Source organism: Euwallacea fornicatus, chromosome 34 (genome assembly GCF_040115645.1).
Source record: "Euwallacea fornicatus isolate EFF26 chromosome 34, ASM4011564v1, whole genome shotgun sequence".
NCBI lineage: Eukaryota > Metazoa > Arthropoda > Insecta > Coleoptera > Curculionidae > Euwallacea > Euwallacea fornicatus.
In genome coordinates this window covers 1,196,373-1,215,832 of record NC_089574.1, presented here as the reverse complement: position 1 = coordinate 1,215,832, position 19,460 = coordinate 1,196,373, and the positions used below count along the sequence as shown (strand labels likewise).

The 19,460-nt window shown below is 34.4% G+C and overlaps 3 protein-coding genes across 6 annotated transcripts; 2 read left to right on the top strand and 1 right to left on the bottom strand.

Moving 5' to 3' along the window:
- Positions 1-651: 651 nt before the first annotated feature.
- TORIP (Torsin interacting protein) lies at positions 652-19,218 on the top strand. Of its 2 annotated transcripts, none has more exons than XM_066299744.1 (5): positions 652-662; positions 16,949-17,069; positions 17,130-17,266; positions 17,888-18,165; positions 18,414-19,218. In XM_066299744.1, exons 2-5 carry the CDS (start codon positions 17,067-17,069, stop codon positions 19,085-19,087), a joined length of 1,092 nt encoding a protein of 363 aa, XP_066155841.1. In that variant the 5' UTR covers positions 652-662; positions 16,949-17,066; the 3' UTR covers positions 19,088-19,218. The 2 variants fall into 2 exon arrangements, with proteins under 2 accessions (XP_066155841.1, XP_066155840.1); XM_066299743.1 differs by lacking the exon at positions 652-662 and adding an exon at positions 14,486-14,495 and having other exon boundaries at positions 16,937-17,069.
- S6k (Ribosomal protein S6 kinase) lies at positions 3,184-14,333 on the top strand. The gene is made up of 10 exons (XM_066299739.1): positions 3,184-3,420; positions 5,041-5,081; positions 6,345-6,609; positions 7,108-7,241; positions 7,309-7,500; positions 7,562-7,652; positions 7,776-8,024; positions 10,441-10,548; positions 10,612-10,819; positions 10,875-14,333. The coding sequence occupies exons 1-10, from the start codon at positions 3,334-3,336 to the stop codon at positions 11,033-11,035; spliced, it is 1,536 nt and encodes a 511-aa protein (XP_066155836.1). The 5' UTR covers positions 3,184-3,333; the 3' UTR covers positions 11,036-14,333.
- Cox10 (Cytochrome c oxidase assembly factor 10) lies at positions 14,117-16,394 on the bottom strand. Of its 3 annotated transcripts, none has more exons than XM_066299741.1 (6): positions 16,136-16,394; positions 15,881-16,076; positions 15,455-15,650; positions 15,224-15,399; positions 14,622-14,936; positions 14,117-14,331 (listed from the first exon to the last, which is right to left on the bottom strand). In XM_066299741.1, the coding sequence occupies exons 1-6, from the start codon at positions 16,220-16,222 to the stop codon at positions 14,141-14,143; spliced, it is 1,161 nt and encodes a 386-aa protein (XP_066155838.1). In that variant the 5' UTR covers positions 16,223-16,394; the 3' UTR covers positions 14,117-14,140. The 3 variants fall into 3 exon arrangements, with proteins under 3 accessions (XP_066155838.1, XP_066155837.1, XP_066155839.1); XM_066299740.1 differs by having other exon boundaries at positions 15,881-16,079; positions 16,136-16,393; XM_066299742.1 differs by having other exon boundaries at positions 15,455-15,623; positions 15,881-16,079; positions 16,136-16,393.
- Positions 19,219-19,460: the final 242 nt, after the last annotated feature.

Below are 19,460 nucleotides of genomic sequence, written 5' to 3'. Positions count from 1 at the left end.
CCGTTTGTGAGATATCTCACTAATCTGCAAATGCGAGAACGCGGTTTTCGCGAAGTGTTGCTTAGTTTTAGGGAAAAGAACGAGGGTTTGAAGGCAGACTTACCATAGCCCTTGGTACCCTCCTGGTTTTTATTATATAGGGTGGTTCTTTTAAAACTGACTAAGCAAAAAATCTCAAAAACTATTGCAGTGTAATAAATTTGCAAAAACACGTAAACCTTTATTTTTTTGGGGCTACCTTGAGCGATCCATAAATGGATGTGTTGCTACTCATGGGTTCCTTCTCACCCCCATGCTCCTCAAATTAAAATTATTAGAGGGGAACACCCTTCTTGTGACGCATCAATGGGTAGCTAAAATTTTTCTGAAAAAATTCTATGCATATTTCTGCTTTTTAAAATATATATCTTTTTGAAAATCATATTCACACAACAAAAACATGATTTGCTAACTATGTATATCAACATTAAAACTAGAAGACTATATTAGTGATATTAGATTGCTTATGAAAGAACATTTAAACAAGGCGTGGAAAACGCTCTCAGCCTGCAAGAACGAACGTCTCGGCCCTTGTTCGCATATTATCGCACTCTATGTGAAAAAAAAAATTATTTGTAGAGTAATTTTTATCGTGTTAAACGAAAGTATTATGCGATTTCTCAGTTGCAGATTGTCGTGTTTTATTTTTCCCATAAAAAAAATGGGGATTATGAAAAATATTCGAGCCGCTGTTTTTTCCCAGAAATATGAAACATTGAGAAAATTAATATTTTTTGTTTTAAGCAGTGGCGCATCACATTTGTCGTTTAAAGTGTTCAGGGGCACATCAACGGGGCTCTAGTGGTGAAATTAAACAGCTATTTATCTAACTACAAAATTTTAAAAAAATTATCACCCTGTATTTCAGACAGGAGCGAAAACAAAGCCAAATTGGTATGAAGTTCATTTCTTATTTCGGGCACAGAAACCTACAGAAGGCAATTGACAGATTTATTCCGAAACACCCTGTATTCGTTTTGCGGACACTCTGGGTGCATATGCTCCAATAAACCAGCTATATTGATATCCACCATTTATCGAATAAGTAGGTATATCGAATTCATCCCACCCACATTGTGTTTGTGACAAAATCGATTTAACAGTGTATAATACTGCCATAGAGCGTCTGTTTACGCCTCAGATGTAGATAAAGTACCAGATGTGTATATCGAGATTAAACCAAGGGTTGAAAATAATCCCGCCCTTAATCCGCACGGTTGATTAGCCGCCCTCAATGGTCGCATCAAACCCGCATTCTTTTTAGGCAGTGTGTTTGACAGTCTAGCCCAGTCTTTGACGTAGGTCCAATTTTCTCGTACAATTTCTTATTTGTAATCTCTGCTTTAAAGCGGCAACTGGCAACGAGTATAGTGGTAATTTCAGCTTCCGTATTGAGCGTTATAGAATTACGTTTACTCCAAAATTTTGTTGGTCACAGATGATGTTCAAACTGGCATGTAATGGGAGTTCTTTTATTATGTAGCTTAATTCATGGAATTTTAATGACTTGGAGTTGGGTTTGCGCCTAGTACAGGTGAGAACATCAATCAGGGTTGAGTGGGGAGGGACGAAGAGGGGGGGTAGCGTGCGATTGAGAAGGGAAAAGGGAGAAGGGGGAGGGAGGTATCGAGAGTTAGAGAAGGACGATTGTATCCAAGTTCTTGGTAGGTAGGCGACAAATGTATACGCGATTACAGTAATCCCATAATATTCAGCATTATCTAATTTTGTTTCGTTCGTTAATATCCCGATATGGCAGAAGAAGTTCCGTACACAGAGCAGAATTCAGGTTACCGCTCGTGAATAATGTGAATTCGTCCACCCGAGTGAAACATTGATCAGGTGAATTACAAAGATTTATTTTTTTATTGACAATAAAGTAACTTTATCAACATTTGTTTAATATTTGTTATAACATGTTTTGTCACAACTCACATACATTCATAGGAAATATTCAGCAATTCAACAACAATCAATCGAAAAAATGATTGAAAAATTCTGTTTGTCTATCTACTTTTGGCCACTACTATTTATAGCATTTACAGGCCATAGATTATTTTACTCCAACTTAGACCAGTCAGGAAAGCAACAAAGGGATTGATGTGCTTTTGCTAAGGTGTTGACACATCAAAAAGCGTTATTTTTCATTATATTTGAGACATCAGGGGTACAGCCTAGCGAAGAGTGAAGTGTCCAAGACCCGAGGTGTTTTAATTCCGTTTTATGTCGTAAGTAGAGAGAGACTTTCTCTAATGATCATAATCAAATGACATCAACTTTCAGTTGACTCCATGAGGCCATGCCGCTTATTTGAGTATGAATACACTCATTCTTGTTCAATGCATTAAATTTTGAGGTTTGCTTAAGTATAGTATAAGCGTTGCTTTAATATGAAATGGCCTTAAGCGGGTAGGCGCCCCACTTAAGCAAGCTCGCGTCTGCAACGCAATCGACCACACAAGGTGTAGTGCCTGGTATGAATCCCACACTACTCGCTTGAAACAAAAGCAGTGTGGCCACTGGCACTTTTGTGGCAAAGGAAAGTTTCCTAGAAGAATAACCGAGAGAGAGAGAATAGTTTAAACATTTGGTTTATTTAAAATGGATGAAACGCTGCTACTCCTTCCTACGGTGTTTCTAATAAGAGAAGTCTTCAGGTAATTTTATTAGAAAAAAGACTACGTCAGCATTTGCAAGGCAAGTTCAATGCTGACGCAATCCTTTGAGGAGCCCCAAAGCACTTACATCAATACACAGAATACCCAACCTAAACAGATTATCACACCGGTGTATATACCACTTGACTTGCACATTTTTACACGCATGCCTTCCTTATTCATACTCATTAAACAAATTGGACCAGAGTAGAAATTGGCAGTTCCTAGTACCTAAATATTAAAGAAAGCTCTACAAAAACCTCCTATTCGTTATTCATTAGAACGCGTATGCTGCTCTTCTAACAATTACGAGCCTACAGTTTTTCATGAAATCCTAGGTTCAATAAACGAGCAACTGGAGTGGTTAATCGTTGTTCTAAGTGCTCGAACTACCCTAAACAAAAACCTGGCTCCCATCACTAATCCGCAAACGTCATTTTACGGTAACCAGTGTCATTTTAGTGTTTGACAGACGACGTTTTAAAAACCTTTAAATCTAACCTCATTTGGTAGTGTCGTGTTGAATGTGTCGTTTCGTAAGATCGAGAGGAAATCACGCTTTAAATTCCTGATTTCGGATCAAGAAGTGTGTGTGATTAATAATATAAATGCGTTAAACTACACCAAAATCTAAATAATGGCCACTGTATTTGATATCGAGTTGCACGACGTTGAAACAGTGGAATTGTCTTCCGATTCAGACAATGAGATCGAGATCACGGAGGTAAACAGTCGTTTTCTTGCATTTTTTGCAGATATCGCTGAATTTTCATTGATGGAAGACAGATTGCCCTCAATATTTATGTATTATTAAGTGAAGTAGCACACGCAAGGTTATTAATTCAATAAAGAGGCTGTTTTATAGCATTTTTAAATCACATTCTCCCACTTTTCCAATTTATCCTTGATATCTTCTTTCATCAATTTCTACTCTATTAGTGATACATTTTATAATTTTTAAGTAGTTTAGGACAGTGTGAACTATTTTTATTTAGGCCATTCTTAATGTGAATACCTCAGATAAATAACTATTTGCATGGAACTTGTGTAATAATAATACTATAATAGATAAAAGGATGCCTAGATTTGGTTTTGTCTTACTTAACCATATGTATCATCAGATCTTAGAAAATTTCATTTCATTCTTATAATTTTATTAAATTAACTAGTGTCTTAACACATTCACTCTTATGCTCAATTATCATGTGCTATCTTGTCTGCATATTTCAGTGTAAATTAAGCCTGGTATGATATGGGCACATTAAAGGATAAATACACGAAGGTGCCAGACACAAGCTGGGCTTTATGAACTAGAACTGTTGTGAACAATAAGTGTGTTAAATGAACAATATTATATAAAAATATATTGTAAGTTACTGTTACCTATACACTTAACTATAGTTAGTTTAAGTGAACCAGAAAATTGAATTGATAAATATTGGTTTTTATGCTGCTCATAATTCTTTGTTTCTGGTTCATGCTCTTTAAAAAATAAATGTGCAGAATTACAAGCATTTATTTACAAACCTTCACTGTTTCTATTATTGAAAGCTGTTATTCCATGCTATTTCACTACTTTTTATTTCTACTGCTGTGCCTATTTCAACCAACGAAGAGAACTGCTAAACACCAGATGATATCTATGTGTTATTCAACTAAAGGATTTCCATTTTTTCAATATAATTGTAAATCATAAAATTGGGAATGATGCTAATGACAATCACATAAAAAATTGTAGGATATGAAGTAATTCACAATGAACATCTTTGTTAAGACACACAAAAAGGGCAATTTATAGAGATTTCATGAACTGTCTATTCTTCCTGTCAATCTGAGAAGAGCTAAAAAGAACTCACAATAGTATTACAGACATTTTCTGAGGAGGCTATATACTATATATAATAATATATAGTATCTAATAATAAAAAAATTAACTGTGAGGTCTACACAGCTAGTACCTAATCAATAACGAAACTTGACCATAGAATTTCATGTGATTGTATTAAATCCTCAGGGGCTACCAGTGCAGCTATAACCCTGAACTAATCATTGGTATCTGGAAAAATATAAAAATTATGATATAATTTAAATTGTGACATAGAAGTCACAATTTACATTACCAACTCTAAGGAATAAATCAATGATTACTTTAAAAATTAGTTTTACCAAAACCATTTTTGATTGTGAATCATATATATGAAAAATTGTGGAGGATATTTAGGCTTTGAAAGCAACTTGAGACCGAGCCTAAATTGAAATATTTGGTAGTCCATTGTTTTCTTTGTTATGAAATGTTGGTTTCTAATAGTTATGTGTGATACTAATTATTCTATTTCCATTTCAGGGAGCCATTAATGAGAACCCTAATCCTAATGAAGTTATAGAGTAAGTATTTCTATGAATTTCCAATTATTCTAATCATGATTAAGCCTTTCCTTTAATTATATATAATGTGCACTTTTATATAGCTCTTCAATTTTGCTATAACCAACTTAATTGTTTTTACATTTCGTTCAATTTTTCAGAGAATGAAGGAGTTTTTAAAGTAACGTTAATTTCAAACAATAGTATTACTATTATATATGGGTTATTTTACTTGTACAATGAATTTAAAAACCTTCAATCAATTAATACAGCATTATTGGCTAAATATCTACTTACTAGAAATGATATCAAGGAGTTACCTATTTACACTTATCTTAAGCCTACTTATAGATTAAATAGATCCAAATTTTAATTGTTTAAATTGTATTTTTAAAAAGGCTTTTGTTCATGAACAGAATTTAAAAATTATTAAAATATGGAAAATGGCTTGCATACAAGTAAATATGATTATTTCCCGTTATACGTTTTAATTTCGATGTCAGTAGCAAAGTGAATATTTTGTTCAAACAATGGTTATCAATATGATATCGTAAGATCGCTTTTTATGTCAAGACATGTTCATTTCCCTAATAATTCTGCCATGTTTATGTATACATTGGAAATAGAATGATAGATGAGGGAAGGGAATGATGTGGGTCGCAATTTGTTTTATTAATAGGAGCATTAGAATTACAATTTCTGTTCAGGAATTATTCTGGATTTTCAATATTATATTTTTATCTATTTTTTTCATCATATGGGCAATTATGGCCTCTTTAATCTGTGTTGAGCTGCATGCCAATAACACATAGTCTAGTGTAACCATCAGTCAAAGTGTCTCTCTTAATTACAGAAGTATGTCAAATAGTTATCTTCCATTAACTTCTGATTAAGCCATAACTAGTAATAAATGTCCAATACAATAGGTTTCAAAATGTTCAGTTCCTGAAAGCTTTAAGAGACTTTTAATTTAATTTTTATTTCTTTTAATTTTCTGCATTTCAATATAATTCTATATACAAAGTGATGTCATTTTTACTGTATTTTGATATGCACTTTTTTTAGTCAGTAACTGAAACACATAATTATTTTAAAATTTCAAGTGCGGTTAACTCAGTTCCTAACTAAATCGCTTGAATTCGGTAAGATGTGTCATCAAATTCATAGGGTCTTTCATCCATATTTTCATAATAAATGCATAGAAAATGATACATTATTTCTGAATTATTTTACTCATAGTTCACATATAAAATCCAAGGTTTTAATTAGAATAATAATTTCTAGTCTAACCGATGGGGATTTCGACACCCTAGAAATAAACGAGGCCAGTGTCAACCCCACACAAGAACGAATGTCGCCCAAAGACTTCGATCTACTTAAAGTGTTGGGGAAAGGTGGTTATGGCAAGGTGTTTCAATGCCGAAAACGCACTGGTACCGATTCCGGACAGATTTTTGCTATGAAAGTGCTGCGAAAGGCATCCATAGTTAGAAACCAAAAGGATGTCTCCCATACCAAGGCCGAAAGGAATATTTTAGAAAGCGTTATGGTGAGTAATTTTTATGTATGTATCGCACAATCGGTTAATTTGCTGATCAATTTTTTGCATGTGGAATAAACATAAATTTTTTTGTTGTAAATGTTGCAATTTGACCAATTTTAATTTAATTTTAAATTGCAAGTGGATAAAATAGAGAACGCCAGACTATATCTATTTCATAAATACGAGAGTTTTTTAAAAGTATTTTCTAAGTCAAAAACTCTTAAGTCTATTTTTAGTTGATCTACAGGGCAATTTTCAGTCTACTGTAAATCAACAGATTGTTACCACTTACAAAATCTACGCGAAATTCAAATTTCGCAAGTGGCGATAAATAATCCACTAGAATTAAAATATCCATTTATATTACAAGCTTTATGGTAATATTGTTATTGCAATTTATATAATTGATATTAAAGGAAAAATTTAGTCAAATTGTAAAGTGAGCATTGTATTTAGTCACGTTAAATAGGGGTTATGTTATTTAAGTCTGTACCACATTTTCAGCATCCATTCATTGTGCAGTTAAACTATGCCTTCCAAACGGGGGGAAAATTGTACCTAGTTCTCGAGTACCTGAACGGGGGCGAATTGTTCACGCATTTAGAAAACGAGGGCATTTTCATGGAAGACTGTTCCGCGTAAGTCTTGAGTATGCCCAAAAATTGGCCCGAACCAAAATGCTCAACTACCGGTCGGCAATTTCAGCTTTTATTTAGCTGAAATCATCCTCGCCCTAGAACATTTGCACAGCTTAGGAATTATCTACCGGGATCTGAAACCCGAAAACATTTTGCTAGACCATGAAGGTCACGTGAAACTGACGGATTTCGGTCTATCAAAAGAACACATACAAGACAATACCAGGACGTTAACGTTCTGTGGCACCATCGAATATATGTAAGCAGTGCAAGGTGCTTGTAAAAGAATCTTGATTTAATTTATTAAATTTGTTTGATAGGGCACCAGAGATTATTCTACGGCAGGGACATGGGAAATCAGCAGATTGGTGGTCGTTAGGAGCATTGTTGTACGACATGACAACAGGGGCGGTAAGTTGCACGTTTATTTTGTATTGCGCAAACGTGTAGAGTCCTAATAATTAACGATTCGGCAAAAACTTAGGTGTTGTGCACAGAATGTTAAGTAGAACTTTTTCTTTCTTTTTCTTAAAGCCTCCGTTCCACGGCGGCAGTCGCAAGGCCACTATTGAGCTGATCTTACGCGGGAAATTGACTTTTCCGCAATACATGACCACCGATATGAAAGACATCTTGAGGCGATTATTAAAGAAAAAACCACAAGATCGATTAGGGGCCCCGCCGGATGATGCTAAAGCTATCAAAAAACACCTCTTTTTCAAGCACATCAACTGGGAAGATGTCTTAAATAAGAGGATAGAACCGCCGTACAAGCCTTGTGTGGTAAGTATACATTTATGTATTAAATGTAAATTCGAAGGTTAAAAAGTTGATAAAAAGATGTTTAATTATTGCCTTAATTCACGTTGTTGTTTTAAGTAAAGTTTATGAGTAAAAGTCTGATTCTTAGTAATGAAAAATCAGGTGATTTTGCATTTTAATTTGTAACAATCTAGCAAATTAAAATATTGGACTGTTAACAAAACACCACATTTTTGTTATAAAAGCATTTAGCTTTTCGATCTTCGAAGCGCTCCGCGCAACGGGTAGTTTTGGACAATGGAAAAAGTATATTTTGGTACCTCATTTACGTTATAGTTATGTTACATTCGACTTAACTAACTGTAATTAACCGTAAATCATAAGAAACAACAATCGTAACTCACCCCCGAGCAAAAGCGTGAGGCAGAAGTTCAAGAGTAACGACCACATTAACTCACAAAATGACAGTTAAACGCCTCCCAGTTTCACTCACTAAGTCATAGATACACTAACGGTGTATCTTACGAGTCTTTAGAATAAAAGAAAACCCGATTGTGCCAATTATTAGTGCAGCGCGCATTAAAAATACGTTATCACTGCGCTAACATTCGAGTGAATCACCTGCAAAGTGATATCGGTACGACCTGCCTTTTGTAAACGTACAGCTAGCTGATCGGCACTAGAAACGATACATGCGATGTTTCCAGATTTAGTGAATTAGGAAGAAATTGCGAATTCAAGGCAGTAGTTTCATTATGCAAACATATCCCGACTGAATAAAAAATACATTTTCTAGGACAAAAAGAATTTGATTGAAAAAGAAGTAAGGTTTTTCACAAACAATACTAGTATAGAATTTTACACGTCGTGTTCATAATTGATATACATAAATAATAAAGATGGAGCTACTCTCAACTGTAACATTCTGCCTCAAACTGCTAGAAGTTAACAACTTGAAGGGTTGAATGATAAATGTGATCTAATAAAACTAATTCTTTTATGAACAATGGCCAAAAGCATCTTGCCGCTATCGTGCAACGACGTTGGCTTCTCCATCGAATTGTCTAGAATTTGTAATTCTTATTAACACGTTTGTAGATAATGTATTCGACATTTTTAAAACATTTGGAAATCGTTAGAGTTGCCTCTGGAAGAGCTAAAATTGACAAATAATTTCGGCTTAAACCAGAGACGCAAACAGTTGACACTCAAAGCACAAGAACGTTGTATTTAATTACCTAAATTACGATTAAAAATGTTGAACCTATGTTAACCGTTGATACCACCGTTGAAGTCGTGGGGTCTTATTAAGCTACTTATCGAACCTTCATTTACGGCACCCAAAATTGCAAAAATTAGAAACCAAATTGATGCTGTTTATCGAAAACTAAAAAGGATGTTGCCAAACAACTTTCATTTAGAATTAGCTCGACAATTAGTTTTTTCCGTATTTCGAATACCTTGCTTGCTGCACTACCATTTGGCTGAATCATCTAAGGATCGATATCGGTACGAAAACGTACAAAAAAAAACTTTACAATCTGCCTTTGGAAAAAGTGCGAGTCACAACGGAACGATAACAACGATGCAATGGCCTTCAAATATTGAAATGACTTTATACTCTTTTTTTGCGAGCGTACAGCTCATTGGCTTGGCCATGGAAATGATACATGAAATCAAAAAATATACAGCGTATATATGCTTGTGGAAGATCATATAAATGCAGATATAAATAATCTAAAGTGTTACCGCACTCAGCAAAAATTGTTATTCAACGGCCATTTGCACAAGAGATTTCAATTACTATTTATTTTCGACACGGAACGCACCACACTGCCTGGTCTCACGTCCGCCTATGACTTTTTGTCTTTTGAATCGTCGCAACTTTTATTCCTATTCAATTTGGGCTCTTTCCAAATGTGATACTCGGCGAACGTGTGATTTTTACCCGTTCTCAACCGAACACAATCTAAATAAAATTATATCAAAATTTATCAAAATGGCACATTATTAAGGACTGAGAAAATTTTGTAATTTGCTAAACATTTGCCCCAAGAATTAATGCATCTTTTCTTTTGATGTTAAATTTCTTTTATTACAACAATTTCCTAATCGTGAAACGCATTTGAATAAAAAATTTTAGTTTCGAGACCATCAAAACACAAATAGAAAAAATTATTTTAAAATGACCAAAAACGCCTAACTTAACTCAACGATCGAATGTAACAAACGAGGTACCAAAATGTAAAGAATGTAACGCCTTTTGAAATTCTGTATCACTTAACTCCCTTTACCATTTAAAATATTTGAGAGGGTGGCTTTGCAGGGTACAGGGTTGAAATAGGCACAATGAATTCGAGATAAAAATTGTTTTACCTAGATAAGGTAATCGCCGTCTTCTGTATATTATGCATTAGTCAATTTTTTTGTGTTTCAGTCAAGTGAAGACGACGTCTCTCAGTTCGATCCCAAATTTACCAAGCAGACTCCAGTAGATTCGCCTGTAGATTCGTTTTTAAGTGAAAGTGTCAATATGATTTTTGAGGTGTGTATTACTTTTCGATTTTAACAACTAAACAGTCACTGTGTATGAACCCTTGCTTTGTAGGGTTTCACATACGTGGCTCCCTCGATACTAGAAGACATGTACAAACCACTAGTGTCAAAGTCGCGCTCCCCCCGTAAGCTGTTGGGATCTTCTTACCGCCAACACCCGTTCGGGTTCAACATGCCCAATTTGCCTTCCACTTCCACCCATCATAATCACCACACCGGCGTGCCTACATTCTTGGACACCACTTTCGAGAATCCTTCAGGTGAGCTCGCTTTGTTCTAATTGTAACTTTTCATCAGCACAATGTTGCCGTTTAGGGGGACCCCATCAACACAGCTCTGCTATGGGAGGTTCGGCACTAAGGACGCAATTCGGAATTCCGATCGTCCGGCGATCAAATTACCCTCACCAAAATAACTGCCCCGAAATGATGGAGGTGAGCAGTGGTGGCGGGGGCGGCGGCATGTCGCACGTATAGTACGCGATCAACTCTAGTTCAATTCAATCTAATCTGTATTGTTTATTATGATCGCGCTGATGCTGAATTGGACCCATGCTATGATGTGAGATCCGTATATTTCGTTTGTTGTAGAAGATCGAAAGGTTGATGGCATTTTAGTTTGAGTTGGGCAGGTCCGAGTAGTTAAGGAGCGATATCGGTGGTCTTATCGGAATTTTGTAATTTATGGTGTAGAAATATTTGCATCATTGAAAAGTTTGAGAAGCGGAGTCGATAATAAGGTAACGAAATGAGAACAACGAATAATAAGCTTTTATTAAAAAAGAAACTATAATAAATGTTGAGGGAATGCAGTATTTAGGGTGTCCGAAAAGATTTTAATGATATTCTGTAACACAATAATGTGGTAAACAGCTCATATGAACTTATGAATACTTAAAAGAAAAAAATCTTAAATGATCAAATTATTTTTAAATTTTTTTAATTCAATTTGAGAATAATGCATTGCACATAACTAGGGGTTATTGGAACATTTGGGTATTTTCAGTTTGATCCCAAGTATTGGTGATTACTTGGAGTGAAAAAAATGAATTTCATTAAACTGAGTTCTCCACCAAAGAAGTTTTTATTGCTTTGAAATGTCATGAGTGTATGTGGCCATGTTGTTCCACTATTTAGTTTGTGGGGAGAATGTCTGTTCTGCCTTATGGTGTAAGAAAGTTTCTGTTTATGTTAAAACTATATATTAAAGTAAAAAATTGTCTCTATTAACTTTATTTGAACTGTTGCTTCTAGATTTCATGAAATTTAGCAAGTGACAACGTTTCTATGTTTTTTTCGGTTTCAATAAGTTTCCTTTTTGCTCTAATTGTGCACCGTACGTTTTGGGATAGGATTTTTGTAGCTCTTTTTTATTTAAAGCTTTAACCGGACGTTATATCTTCGACAAGAAGACTTCTGACAAACAAAAATTTTCTTGCCCGAGATAAAAGGTACAGGTTGCGGCAATATAGTTATCCCTGTAACTCTTGGGATGTGTTTCTCTTTGAAACTTTATGCATTTCTCTCACAGCTCCGACTTTAATGATGACCTGTGATTAACGAAATTTATGAAAATATTTTAACGAGGCCTTTAGACCACCGATACAATTCGCCAGGACATTGCACGAACGCTTTGCCTATAATGTATTATAGCGATCGTGTAACCATCAATAATGATAATAACAATACTAAAAAACCTTTACGACTGATATTAGTAGGACACCAATAGATGTTTTTCGAGCATTATTTAAAGCATATACTTTTACTAGTTATAAGTAGGATGTTAGAGTTAGGACTCGTTTTGGTCCTTTTTTTTGTAATACCAAGTCCAATTCAGCGTCTGTCGCGCCCACTACTAATAGTTATTTATTCTGTTACCGTTTTATTTTACGAATTTCATTAATTATTATGATTATTGGTATTTGTCTTCTTCATAGGAATTTAAGCAGAGGAAAGGATTTTTTGTTATAAAAGATACCTTTATAGTGTACTGGTAATAGTAATATAGGAAAATAAACTTTTTTTCACGTAGTTACCAGGCACTTCGTAAAACCGGCTTAAAACCAAAACAAATAATATAGAAATACAGAGAGTTAATTATGGTGAAATGCATTTAAGTTATACCTGATGAAAGCGAAAGACTCGCCATCAGAGTTTTACATTTTCTTTTTAGCCGCTTCAAGACGCGAGACGCCCTGTATATTCTCAGGAAAATTAATAAATGGTTAATCTGTGGGCGTGCTGCGCGGCATGCGGTTGCAACTTCTCATCCAGCACTCTCGTATGGATATTATTGAAAGTAGCCAATATTGCTTTTTTCTGGTTAGCCAATTTTGTTTTTTTTCTGAGTATCAAGAATGGTTTTATTTCGATTATTCATAGTGAGTTTTACTAGAAACCTTTCTTTGAGTGAGATTCTTGAGAGGAAACGTATTAATTTAGCACTTAAATTCGCATTTAAAAGGTGTGATTCTAAATATTGTGAATAAATTAACGATAAAAAGTAAGAACAAATGCAGGGTCGCAGTTATTTCGTTTCCGAAATATTGGGTGTCGAATTCTGAAAATTGACCTCAAATCTTTAACTCAAACATCTTAGTTTATCAAATTTGGAATGAACACGAGATATCAACTCAGTTGGTGATATTAGATATATTAGATAACAGAAAATAGCATGGAGATCCAGTTTAAAATAGACTCTCAGAAACGTAATATCTGCGGACCAATATTTAAATTAAATGTCTCAATACTTAGCGATCTCACTGTTTCATATACTGCGAACATCACTAGCGATTCTGAAGACGAGATTATTAATGATGTTGAAATCAAATTTAATAGCAAGCTAATTTCTGTCATAGAACCGTTGAAATAGTGCAAGTATTGGTCTCTAGAAAATAACTTGATGTGAAAGGAAACTAAATTAATGGTTTGCCATTAACGTTGTTTCTTGCTTTTTTTTCAAAATTTGCCCCTCCGATACTCATTCACACGCCTCTCCTTATATTCTACGTTTATTAATGGAATCACACACGTTACTTAAGCGCGTTAGTAAATTATTTATTTTAGGTTGAATTAATTTAACAAAAATTCAATATTAATATCGTTTTATTTCTGCTTATATAGCGACTGTTTAGATTACATTTCAATAACAATAATAATAATAAGGAAGTGACGATCTTACGTGTGAATTATTGTCACAATAATATTTTGATCCATATTTTTCTAATTAGTCTGTTACCAGACTTAAATCGTGTTCAATTCAAACGCCTGATGTGGTATTGGTCTGCAACAGTGTTTCACTGTTATATTATTATTGCTTGGAATTAAAGAATTGTGTTTTTTTTTCTGATTTTATAATTTAGTAGGTTATAGCGAATTTTTAAAAGTATAGTGCAATTGGTTTGCGACCTAAATATTATATGTATGTATAATGATATAGTGATTCTATCACGTCATCGTACGCCGAGGCGTGCAGCGATGCGATTCAAATTTTAATAATGATATTTTTTAAAAGTAGGGCAACATGTTTGTAACAAAAAAAATAAATTATACACCAAAAAAAATCAATTAGCTTTGCTTTATTTACACATTTTGTACATCACTGTTATTATCACTTGTGTGCGCGTCGCCACTAGTTTCAATTTTATCTTCAAAAACGAACCATTTTTTCTTACTCAACAGGAAAAGCATCATTAAAACTGGTAAATGAATCAACGAGTACTTGAAGAGCCTTCGCGATGTAGCACTTGATGAATCCTTGTAAAATTGGTAAGCTGGAACGAAATATTACTGAAATCTATTTTGAACAAAATTTAATAGCTATTAAAGGTGCAGTAAATTTTTGGATATAATAGATGCGCCCCTGCTTTATTTTGTATTTGTCAGTTTTTTTTTAATTGCCACTAAAAAAATGCCAATAGGAAATATGGTTATTTTAGTCTTATTTCCTCTTAAAAGTGAATCCACCTTTATCTGTAGAAGAACTCTACATTGTCATTACCCATTAGAGTCGCCCTGAAGGAGGAAAATGTTTGAATATTTACCCTGCAAAGCACCCACTCACCTAAATAAATAAAATATACATTAAGTGGCGTCGCTCCTACCAAGAACCACCAATTTGTGGTTTCCAGTATCGGAGCGGCCATGCTAAATATCTGAAGGGCTACGGTGTGCCGAAATGCCACTCTCCTGCATAGAGCCGGATCAGTTACCGCCATCATCCGATATCCTGCTCTGGAATAATCCGGGCGTAGGTTCCATGACAAGGCGTTGAAGTGGGGAAATTGCCAGCTATATAATAGAGCGGCCATTAAGAAAGCTCCGGGGCCCAACGAATTGGCGCAGGCTGCCCAACCCATTAACGGAGGAATTGCGCCTACTGTTAAAAATCGAACATTATGCAAGTTGTTGTCGAGGTTTTACATATTTTTAATCTTCAAGAAACATGTTTTATGGCCGATTTAAACTATACTGAAGAAATTAATTCTATTTACGTAGATTGTCTCAATTTTAAGAGGCAAAGAAAACGAGAAACTAAGTTATTAGGCATGGCTTGGATGTTCAGAAATAGATATGTATTTCTAATTGCATTGTATTGTGTTGATTGATACTAATACAATCAGGTTGAATTGATACTTTTTGATTTCCAAGTCAACAAAAACTTACCAATAGATCCTACCCAGGTATTCAAAATGCTAACCCGTTTTAATGGAGTGTAAACTGATGTATACAATAGCAAATTCATGACTCCCAATGTTGCAGTCAAACTATTGACTCCGAAAAAGAGAATTCCAAGTCCAGTAATACTTGCTCCACTAGCAAACATTATTGAATGCAGAGGTCTGAACATATAAGGTTTTTTTGTTGCAAGTCCTATGTTATTTTCTTAATACTTACGTCAGTCTACCACAAACCAAAACTCTCTGTTTAGTCCTGTTCATTTGGGCATCAAAGGGAACTTCATGAAATTGGTTAATGGCATTTGCAGCTCCTGACAGGAATCCTGTTCCAGCTATGCTTAAGACAAAAGTCGTCCATTCGAATGGGGCAGGTGCAACAGCATAGCCTGCCATAGTTGTTACAACTACCAATGCTAATCACAAAAAAATTAAAGACTAATATTTTGCAATTCATAGCAGTTTTAAATTTGAGCTGGATTGATATAATGCTTAATGCATAATAGAAAGTTGCCTTAATTGTTATACACTTTACAGTTTGGCACAATTTAAGCACCAGTGTATCTCTTGAGGATTCTGGGACACCCATGATAAGTCTTGAATTTGAACAACTTTCTAAACACACAAAATATGGATAAAAACTTACTCGTAAGCCTTATTTTCGACAATTTTAAACATTCCTGGAGTATACTTGAACTGTCGACTGAAGGTGTCTGCCTCCATGCCGGCTCAACCTTTAACTTTGTCTTTGGGAGTGGCTGAGTTAAGTTTACAGTTTCAACAGCCGCATTCTGCTTTGATTGGTTCACGTAACTGCTGGCGGGTACGAAAAGATTAACATGCTGCTGTAAAGCACAATAACAATATTCCCACAATACTAAAAACCTGCTTAATCACTTACTTTTTTGAACAAACAGTTTTTAATTGTGTGTAAGGAGGCGGAATTGTTCCTACATATCCACAAATGGACCTGGAATATTTTTAACATTGTCTGATTATTGGAAGTGTCAAAGGCACATTTTGTAATACGTTATTAATCAATAATGTTCTTTCTGAGAACGATTATTAGGTTGTCTTTTAGAACTTAATTTTTAATTACGAAACCAAACATTTTGGTACTGGATACATGGCATGTGATTGACCTTGAATAGTGAGGTTATGACACTACAGATGTTAGATATATTTATTGCTCCTAGGTAAAAGCAATTGTGGGGAATATGGCAACGCCTAAGATGGTGCTTCTGTTGTTGAAACGTCTAGAATCTAATTTAAAATTTAAATTATGAAATTTAGAAGATGTTAATTCAATTCTACCGACTTTACACTAACAAATCCAGTAAAATACATTTTTTTTTTAAATTATAGATTATAGATTTATAAAAAAAACGTACTATAACCACATGAAATCCTTTATGGCACATTGAAAAACGAACCGTACATTTTTATAAAATTAATTATTTGTAATTCATTGCAAGAAAAAACTATTAAATAACTAAGTTTTAATTAGAACACCATCGTTTATGGCTTTTTTTCTATTTTAAAACCAACAAAACTTGCAAACAAGGATTAGCTTCAATCCTATAGCATTGCATTATCTCCGTCTTCAAGGGCCTATACTTGTTTGTAGTTTAATTAGTTACCTCAACGATAGCTGTGAATTTTTTTATATTGTTTTTGTCAATGAATTTGAGGTTATTTCAAGTGATTTCTTAAGTGTTTTTTTTTATTTTGATAGTATCTATTTTAAAACCCTTTATTATTCCACAAATATAGTTTCTCTCTGTAGGAGATAATGCGTTTTCTTTGTAGTAGCATAATACAAACCTTCTATAATGGTACTGTGTTAGCCTTAATAAATAAAAAATTTATATTTAAGAACGAATTTGTATATTTAGGGAATTGACCGGCCTGAAGCGTCGAGCACTCCAACAACTGTGTGCCGCCTTAAAGGGAGAAAGGGTGTTCATGATGAGAGTTCTATTGAAAGCCCTATATCATGTGTTGACATGAACAATTGGCATGAATATTCAACGTAAGTATATACTAATTACTCATCTCATTTTAGGTAACAGGCATATAATGAGGCCCTGTTATAACCATAGAATACAGGTTATACTCAAAGCTTTCCTGTGTTCAACTTTCGTTAACAAATTAAGACAAAATGAATTACATTTTATTTATAAACGTACATACAACAACAAACCACATTTCATCAATTTATAAATTCTAAATTCTGTGGAGTCAGTTGGGCAAGAGTTGCTTCAATGTAACTGTGCTAAAAACTTGATAGATTTTTTGGAAATTTACCTGAATTTATATGACACACTGGAGAAAAAATATCAAGTACTACTTGCCTTTTATTTCCTTTAATACTATCAAATTTTCACGATTTTCAAAAATGTGTCAAAACATAGTTTTCTAATTTCATTATGAGGACTCCTTTAAAAAGCCAGGGATGTATCTGAACTCCAGACTTTCATCCAAATCTAAGGTTTTTTATTTGTTATTTATTTGAACCACATCTTAATGCAGCTAAAGCTTCTTTTTTGCACCTAATTTCTCTTTGCTCAGCAATTTTCATATCAAAAAATATATTTTTTCCACACTTTCTTAGTGTCTTTATTTGTAGGACTATGTAATATTGTGATTTCAGTTATTCAACGCCTCGAGACATCAAATCATTAAATGGTTTTCCAGTAACGACCAGTGTGAGAAACAAGGTTTTACTATCTCAGGATTTAGAAGATTGTGAGAAGAAAAATGAGTCAGATATCTTAGAAGAGGATGATTCAGATATCTTAGAAGAGGATGATTCAGATATATCCCAAGACTCAAATTATTTAAATCAGTCAAAGTCATTCCAACAAGAAAAAAATATTTCCCATACAGAGACTGCACCCTATAAAATATATCTTAAAAAAATGTTTTCCCGTAAGTAGACTTTGATTTTTTCACGTAGCAACATTAGAGAAGAAATTCAAAGCTTTTTCTACAAAATCAATGTTTAACATGTTTGGAACGGTTGGAAAGGCTTCTGAAAAGAAAATCCGCAGCATTGATTTGCTCATTCATGACAAAATTAGACCTGATTGATGGTAAATTAGCGCAACTTCTTGATTTTCATATGTATTCTCTTCAATGGATAATCTTTATGTAATATGTTTTTGTCATTGTTACAGCTACCACTATAATTATATGTATCATCAGTATAACGCTGTTATACTCGGTCTCCAAGGGCAATTCAGAACCTAACAAAACTATTAAAAAAAATTTGATTAATACATTTAAAAGCATGGAGGAAAAGTTTATCCACCAAGATGAGGACTTTTGGCGAAGGATTCGTGTTAACATAGAAGAAATCCGAAATAAGCAGAAGCCAAGCACCATCATCTTCCTCTATGAAAATAACTACAAAGGTGAATCCACGATGCAACGTATTCTGAATTACGTCAAAGACGCGGCCGTGTGTTACTTAACCGACTGCGACAACGACGCAATCGTAATTCACGGGTCTGCTTTGAACTTGGAAATAATTGAAGATTACGGAAAGGTAATCTCGAAGTATAGGGATCCCCTGGAAACTTCGGGAGTAATGATTGTCGAGCACTTGGAAGAAGTTCCTGGAAAAGTCGCGCAATCTTTTCATCACTTTTGCGACGAACACAATCCGCTGGTTTCAAACGCTTTGATGTTGTTTACAGTGAAGGTGGACAAGTTACCGGACGACAAAGAGTCGGATTCGTACTTGAGGAAAACGTTGACGCTGTTGTGGAATGATATTGGAAGAGATGATAAATTTGAACCTTTGTATGCCAGGATGTCGGGGACAGTCTTAGTGGTGCGGCCCGAGTAAAATGATCGAGGAGGGTTTATTTTATATGTATATACGCAATTATACAATTTTTATATCAGTGCTAATTGAATTGTTACAAAGTTGAAGGATGTAAATTATGGTGAAAGTACTTAATAAAATATTCTCATTGATTATGGTTGAAATTTTTTAAGCTTGAAATCTTCCACATTAATAAATTATGTGACATTTAAATTTTTCGCCTCATGGCTACCAGCACTTGTAACTACCGGACGACGCTCTGTTTTGTTGATTGGCTGCTGGTATACATATTAAAACGTGAATTCTCAGGTCGTTTTGAGAAGATAAGTTAATATGGGGTTGCCTACATGGCATAGAAACCGTGGAAACATCATGTAATATACTGCAAAATAAT

Bases quoted from the DNA above. Each gene is read 5' to 3' on its own strand.
- TORIP (XM_066299744.1), top strand. The intron at 17,267-17,887 runs GTAAGTATATAC...TTGTGATTTCAG, and splicing joins AATTGGCATGAATATTCAAC to TTATTCAACGCCTCGAGACA. The intron at 18,166-18,413 runs GTAAGTAGACTT...TCATTGTTACAG, and splicing joins TCTTAAAAAAATGTTTTCCC to CTACCACTATAATTATATGT.
- Cox10 (XM_066299740.1), bottom strand. From the start codon at position 16,222: ATGTTAAAAATATTCCAGGTCCATTTGTGGATATGTAGGAACAATTCC. The intron at 15,400-15,454 runs GTAAGTATTAAG...TTATATGTTCAG, and splicing joins TTGGTTTGTGGTAGACTGAC to ACCTCTGCATTCAATAATGT. The intron at 14,332-14,621 runs GTGAGTGGGTGC...ATTTCGTTCCAG, and splicing joins TGTATATTTTATTTATTTAG to CTTACCAATTTTACAAGGAT.
- S6k (XM_066299739.1), top strand. From the start codon at position 3,334: ATGGCCACTGTATTTGATATCGAGTTGCACGACGTTGAAACAGTGGAA. The intron at 6,610-7,107 runs GTGAGTAATTTT...CCACATTTTCAG, and splicing joins ATATTTTAGAAAGCGTTATG to CATCCATTCATTGTGCAGTT. The intron at 7,653-7,775 runs GTAAGTTGCACG...TTTTTCTTAAAG, and splicing joins ACGACATGACAACAGGGGCG to CCTCCGTTCCACGGCGGCAG.